This window comes from Capsicum annuum, chromosome 1 (assembly GCF_002878395.1).
Source record: "Capsicum annuum cultivar UCD-10X-F1 chromosome 1, UCD10Xv1.1, whole genome shotgun sequence".
Classification (NCBI taxonomy): Eukaryota; Viridiplantae; Streptophyta; class Magnoliopsida; order Solanales; family Solanaceae; genus Capsicum; species Capsicum annuum.
The window spans coordinates 191,749,809-191,757,079 of NC_061111.1; the positions used below are offsets into that span (position 1 = coordinate 191,749,809).

At 32.6% G+C, this 7,271-nt stretch overlaps 1 protein-coding gene across 1 annotated transcript; it reads left to right on the forward strand.

Moving 5' to 3' along the window:
• The first annotated feature begins 508 nt into the window (after nt 1-508).
• LOC107842239 (sugar transporter ERD6-like 16) lies at nt 509-5,240 on the forward strand. The gene is given in 18 exon segments (XM_016686000.2): nt 509-1,019; nt 1,360-1,422; nt 1,533-1,622; nt 1,699-1,758; nt 2,019-2,084; nt 2,372-2,437; nt 2,639-2,714; nt 3,173-3,237; nt 3,327-3,486; nt 3,489-3,499; nt 3,593-3,677; nt 3,766-3,812; nt 3,914-3,976; nt 4,073-4,132; nt 4,216-4,269; nt 4,362-4,421; nt 4,573-4,687; nt 4,766-5,240. Coding segments are annotated over 18 exon segments (1,557 nt in total). The 5' UTR covers nt 509-719; the 3' UTR covers nt 4,882-5,240.
• The last annotated feature ends 2,031 nt before the right edge of the window (nt 5,241-7,271 follow it).

Genomic DNA, 7,271 nt, shown 5'->3' on the forward strand with positions numbered 1-7,271 from the left:
ATTTTTTGAAAAAGTTTATGTAAAAAAAAATTATTTTATATTTCTTTGACATTTTTGATGGCAAAGTAATTTTCAATACTTCTTATTTAATATCTAAATGATGAAAATTTTATTATATAATTTATAGTTTGTTTTTCATTGTAAACTAACTTATTTAAATGTTCATTTGAATTGGCAGAAAATTAGTCTACAAAGAAATTAAAAAAAAAAGTTATGAATAGAAAAAACAAGTTATGTATAACTACAGAAAATAATTTAAATTGGTGTTAAAAAATTGTGAGATATTTTTAAAAAAAAAAATAGCTAAAATGGGATAAATTTAAAGAGACTTAAACGACAGTAGTATATATATCTTTTTAACCATGATTGAGGCACTTGATTACTTAAAAATCTATATCATTAATATTTAAATAAGACAAGTGTCATAAATCTAAGGGACAACTTAGAAAAAATAGAGAGATGAGAAATGGAGAGGAGCTAGATCATATATATATATATAGACATCTCAATTTGATCTCACTTACTCATAACTAAATGCATCAACTCGTGTTTAGTGTGTCTCGTGATCACTCGATGCTGATATTGATCCTTGATGTTGGAGTGTTTAGTAAAGGGGGCAAGTTAAAGTTAAATATCTGTATTACAGCCTTTAAAAAATAATTAAAAAAAAAGTTGTCAAAATATCTGTCTTCGTTGGCCCTCTACTACTGCATATCTGCATGCATATAAATACCACCCAAAATCACTTTTCCCTCAACACAAAAAGCCCCTCTTGTGTTCTTGAAAAGAGAAAGAAACAAAAGAACCCCTTTTGTTTAATTTCTCTTATTTTTGCAAGAATGGCAATTGGTGAGTGCAAAGATATCGAGAATGGGCTTGAGAAGCCTTTTCTTGAAAATGACAAAATTATTGATTGTGAAGATGAAGAAGCAATTAGTTATAAGGAAGATGGATCCATTGGGATGGTTTTATTAAGCACTTGTGTTGCAGTTTGTGGTTCTTTTGAATTTGGATCATGTGTAAGTATTCCTATTTTCTTTTTACCTTTTTGATATGTCATGGGGTATGGGTATATTCAGATACAGCCTCGTTACCTTACTATGAAGTAGAGGTACTGACTGAGCATACTCTACCCTTTTCGGACCCAAATTGATGGGAATAATATGTTATTGTTGTTTTCCAATTTTTGATATGGCAAGTATTAAAAAAGTTGGTTATCTTTTTCTGAAACAAGTTTATTAAATGGTTTTCTTTTTGTCCTTTTTTTTAGTCAGGACCATGAAATTTTAAAACCAAAAAAACATGTAAAGCATAAGAAAAGAAAAGGTTTGTTTAGCTTAAGTTAATGCGTTTTTGCAGGTGGGCTACTCTGCTCCAACACAATCAGAAATTAGGAATGACTTGAATTTAACTCTTGCTGAGGTTAGTATTCTTAAATTAATTATTCATGACTTTTTAATTTATTCTCTTCTTTTTTTTGATGAACTAAAGGTAATTTCTTAATTGTTTTTTTTTTTTTTTTTTTTTTGCAGTACTCCATGTTTGGTTCCATTATAACTATTGGTGCCATGATTGGAGCTATTACAAGTGGAAGAATTGCAGACTTTATTGGGAGAAAAGGGGTATGTAGTTTTAAAAAAAAGAAGATTCATATTAAACAGTTTAATTAATGAGATTTTGGTATGCTTTTTGGAACAGGCAATGAGAATGTCAGCTGTATTCTGTATTACAGGATGGCTAGCTGTTTATTTTTCCATGGTATGAATATTTACGCAATTTGTTTATTAAAAGTTTGAAAAGAATTGTCTCTTTTTTTTTAATTTAGTGCTATGTTGCTTGGATGTTTTAAAAAAATATAAGCGAGTGGGTGTTTAATTCTCCAAAAATAGTGAATCAATGGAGAATCCGACATGAGCGACATCGAAAATGAATAGCCCGGATAACTTAGGTTCAGTGTAGAAAGGAGATTAATAAGTTTGATTTGGAAATAATTATTTCTCTGTTTGGTAATTATTCAGGGAACTTTGGTACTTGACATAGGAAGATTCCTAACAGGATTTGGCATTGGAATATTCTCTTATGTGGTAACTATTTTAATTCTCTTCTTTTTCTTTTTCACTCTCAGATACTAAAATAATATTCAAGAATTTACCAACATGGGTTGTGGTGCAGTGGATGGGGTTGTTCCACCCTTAACCAGAGGTTCGAGGATTCGACCCTGGGTATGGATGAAACTCTATTGGGAGCGGTGCCACCTTAATAGGCCTGCAACGCGTGATCCGAATTAGTCGGCGCTCCAATGCGGGCACGGACACCGAATGGGAAACCAAAAAAATATTCAAGAATTTTAATGTTTTGGTACATTGACCAGGTCCCAGTGTTTATTGCTGAAATAGCTCCAAAGAATCTACGTGGAGGATTGACAACAATTAATCAAGTGAGAAAACCCAAAGTGAAATTCTTGTGTAAATTTATTTTTTTTTTGTCAACAAAGACAAAACTCATACTCTCATAGTATAGATTAATAAAGAAAATTTAGGAAAAGGGTAAAAGTATAAGATATAAAAAAGTTTTTTTTTTTTTTTTTCACTTTATAAGTTTTGGGGTTCTGACTTTTTGTGGTTGGTTCACTCTGCAGCTTATGATAGTTTGTGGTTCATCAGTTGCTTACTTACTGGGAACAGTCATAACATGGAGAAATCTTGCTTTAACTGGTAATTATTGGATCATCCCATGTAAATATTGTTTACGATTAGCTGAAAAAAAGTTAAAGATAATTTACTTTAGAATCATTAAAAAGGCATATAATACATGAACAAACCTTCAAACTTTGGCCTAAGCACTCAAGTAAAAACTCCTACTTTGAATATGCACATTTAGACACGTTAACTTGTCTTCACCATGTCAGTTGAACACTCCAACTTATAAAATGATCATCTAGACAACTCTCAAAATTTATGTGTCACGTCAGTGTCGGGTGTCCACGAGACACAATGGGAATGAGTTGGAGTGTTTAGTAGCCAGTTGAGTTGTCTAGGTGTGTACTTTCAATGTTTGAGTACTTACTTGCCAGCTGAGGCTAAGTTTGAGTGTCGGTCTATGTATTATTCCTAAAAATGAACTTGATTTGAATACATAACAGATGAAGACTGAATGATTGCTTCATTTGTAGGAATTCTTCCATGCACTTTCTTGTTAGTAGGTCTATTCTTTATCCCAGAATCTCCAAGATGGCTGGTGAGTTTTCAACATAACGTAAACTTTTCATGTTTTATCTTCATGAGCACGAGGAAAAAAGTTTTACAAGAAGGGTAACTAAACTGCAGGCAAAAGTAGGTCTTGAGAAAGAATTTGAAGTGGCGTTGAGAAAGCTTCGTGGTAAAAACGCTGATGTTTCTTGTGAAGCTGCTGAAATCCAGGCTTATGTTGATACTCTTCAAAGCCTCCCTAAAACTCGAATCTTGGATTTGTTCGGTAGCAAATACATTGATCTGTCATCGTAAGCCACTTTCTTAACATTTCCTGAAATTAGGCATTTAGAAGAACTTAGACAGAGCTAATACTCTTGAAATTCCTCTTCTTTTTTTCCCAGATAGGTGTTGGATTGATGGTATTCCAACAGTTTATAGGAATAAACGGTGTAGGTTTCTATGCTAGCCAGACTTTTGAATCTGCAGGTAATATGGTCCTTCGCCTATTACTCATCCAAAGAAGAGCTATAATGCTCCGAACAACTTTACTAATGATGTGAACGAAAAAATGCAGGACTCTCTGATAGCAATATTGGGACTATTGCCTATGCTGTAGTGCAGGTTTGTAAATCTTGACAACTTGTTAAAAATACTGGTCAAATTCCGGAAAGGGTGTGAAAGTGTTGGATCACTAACTCTCTAGTCTTTTATTACTTTGACAGGTTCCCATTACTATTGTTGGTGCATTTTTGATGGACAGATCAGGAAGAAGGCCACTTCTTATGGTAAATTCACATTTTCTTTTTTCTCATATGGCTAGCTATACAAAAATCTGTAAAGATAAGAGTGTTTATACGAGCTGTAAACATCGTTTTGATCAGGTGTCAGCAACGGGGACTTTTGTTGGTTGTTTTTTGACTGGAGCTTCTTTCTATCTTAAGGTAACTCACTGAAAGCACAAAATGTTAATCAGTTAAAAGAAGTCGTTGCTTCTTATTTTACACACTTTCCATTTGTTAACCAGGGAAATGGCATCTTACTTGAATGGATTCCAATTCTAGCTGTATCTGGTGTACTGGTAAATCTATAATTGCCGTATTCTCATAATCTTACAGTAAAAACTTGTTAGAATCTGAGTTGAAATCCTGATTTTCTTTTCTACTTTCACAGCTTTACATATCGGCGTTTTCAATTGGAATGGGAGCAGTTCCTTGGGTTATTATGTCAGAGGTAATTCAAATCAGTTGCTTTATAGTAGAAGAGTCTTTCTCAAGTAGTGTTCCATCTATTACGTATTATGCAATATTGTATCGATTAGTCACCCTGTAAATAAGCTTCAAATTCTTGAAATAACGTATAACTTTCTGGTCTAATGTCGCAGATATTCCCAATTCATGTAAAAAGTGCTGCAGGAAGCCTGGTAGTCTTAGTGAACTGGTTGGGCGCGTGGGCTGTTTCTTACACTTTCAGTTTCCTCATGGCCTGGACTGCCACTGGTAATTTTCCACATATGAAAATTGGAACGTCCTTTTGGCTTTTACTTTGACTGATACTTTTTGGGTTGGAATTTTCAGGTACATTTATGCTATATGCTGGATTCTCTGTACTTACTGTACTATTTGTAGCAAAGGTAGTGCCAGAAACAAAGGGGAAAACATTGGAGGAAATTCAGGCCATCATCAATTCATGAAGGTAGATGTACATATTCTTGACTGGAGATTTCACAATGTAGTTTAGCCAACTAGAAAGGACCACGGATGACCCACATAAATCAACAAATGGTTGACGGTGGAGAAACAAAAGAAGGAACGGAATCAGTGGAAACTTCCCTCCTGTACCAAAATCGGATATCTCAAGAAGAAAGGGAATTCGACAGTGTAGATTTTATTCTAGATGTTGTAGCAAATCCTTTTTTTTTTTTCTTCTTTTTTTTAGGTTTGTGTTGTACTGTAGCCAAAAGAAAAAATAAGTTGTAGAATGAAAGATGATGTTAAAAGCTGCATTCAGGAAAAAACGAACGTTTCTTGACCGCAAAAATCACTTTTCTTTCCTTTCACTGTATAAAATTATTTTATTTTACTTTGATCCTCGTAAAAGTCATTATTACTAAATTTTATAATAAATCCACCAAAAAAATAATATGGCAAACTAATAAAAAATAATATGGCAAACTTAGTTAGTTTTTAATTTTAATTTAAGAGAATATAATATATTATTCATATCTTGACCCTTTTTATTTGTGTACCACTCAATTTTACTTATGGATTATATAATGGAATCTTAATAGATTCGGGTGAAGACTGTTGATAAGAATCAGATTACGTTAATAAACAAGAAAATAATGGGGAACCGAAAATACTAAGATTAAAGGCAAGAAATTAAAGATAGGCAAAATTGGAGAATAAAATCTCCAATTTCAAGATTAAGTGCTAAGAACACTAATTGATCTTAGTATTCAAAATTAGTGGATTAAGACTAATTATGATCCTAATAGAGTCAATTCGAGAACCTAGATCAAAAGTGATCTAGACCCCTATTTTAAAGAAACTAAAGACAACAATTAGTATAAGACTAATCACCTTCTTTAATTAACTTTAATAGAAATCAAAGATATCAAATTAAGAATTAATCTTACCTCCTAAAGAATCGTTCTTATAGGGTTGCAAGATAAATCCCAAAAGCCACACACAGAGGTGTAAATAAGATAAACTTTCAATTAATAATAATATTGTCTCCTTGAAAATAACAAAATTCATCCATATATGTTAAAAAAAAAAAAAAAAATCTATCCCAAATAGCATGGGGTTGGAATCTATCTTTATCAAATCTAACTAGGACTAGGAAAAAAAATATCCCAAATAGCATGAGATTAGGATCTATTATTATGGAAATAATAAATAAAATCCTACTAGGACTAGGAAAACATGTAAAAATAATACCAAAAATTCTCTCCTAAGAAAATAAGGAAAAGTTTCCAAATTTACACACAACCCGACTCAATCTTCTTCCTTTTGGGCTTGGACTTGAATCATGAAATATGTGTAGCACTTTGCCCATTCTTCTTCATAATTCTTGGACTCGTTCTTGGGTTCTTCTTCCATCATAAGCATCTTCTTGATTTCATTAAAGCCTATCAATCTTAATGCAAGTGGACCAGTCTGGATGCTATCATTCCCCTCTTCTTGAAAATAATTCGTCCTCGAATTTGAATCTCGCATAATCAAGACGACATACAATAGTAAACAACATCCATTACTTGAAAACAACAATGGTAGGAACAAATAAGATAGTGACCATGTATCCACTTAACCCAATTAATCCTTGCATGTATAAATACACATTTATAAAGCATGTGGACATCATCATCCCAATAGAAACTTGGGATGATCTTCCTTGTATGAGCACAATAATATTCATGTTTAGATGACGTAGGGAATGATATGTGTCTCTCCAATTTAACTCTATCAATAAAATACTTTACTGGGCTTGTCAAAGACGTCATAAGCTACATAAAATATGTATCAAATTTAACACTTTTATGATATAGCCAAACATCATCAATTACACTTGAAGATTTTTCCACATAACATTTATTCACATAAGCATAGGAGATTTCAAAAAGGTTAGAAGAATCTTTCAATCTCAAAATACAATCTCCATTAAATTCTAAGTAGCTGCTCAAATTCACCAACAAGGAATCATGAATAGGTTCAACAATGGGCATTTGATCACTTGTATCATAATAGTCACGGATTTTCTCATCATTAGTAGCAAACATTTTTTTCCTTACAATCACCAAGACTTGAGGAGTCATGCCTTAATTTAGTCTTATGTAGCAAAGGAATAATATTACCTCATTTTTTCTGGCTCATTAGCGTTAGATCTACATCTGCCTTGTTGGACTTCTTGTCATAAGTCTCATCTTGGACAAGTTTAAAATAATTCTCTTTACCTATATCTTTCTCATAAACAAACACTTGCTCAATGAGACTTGTAGTTTCAACCACCTTAGTATTAAGTTTATCCACTAAAGACTTTTCAATGCAAACTTTTCCATGAGTACCTATAAGAGAATCAAAG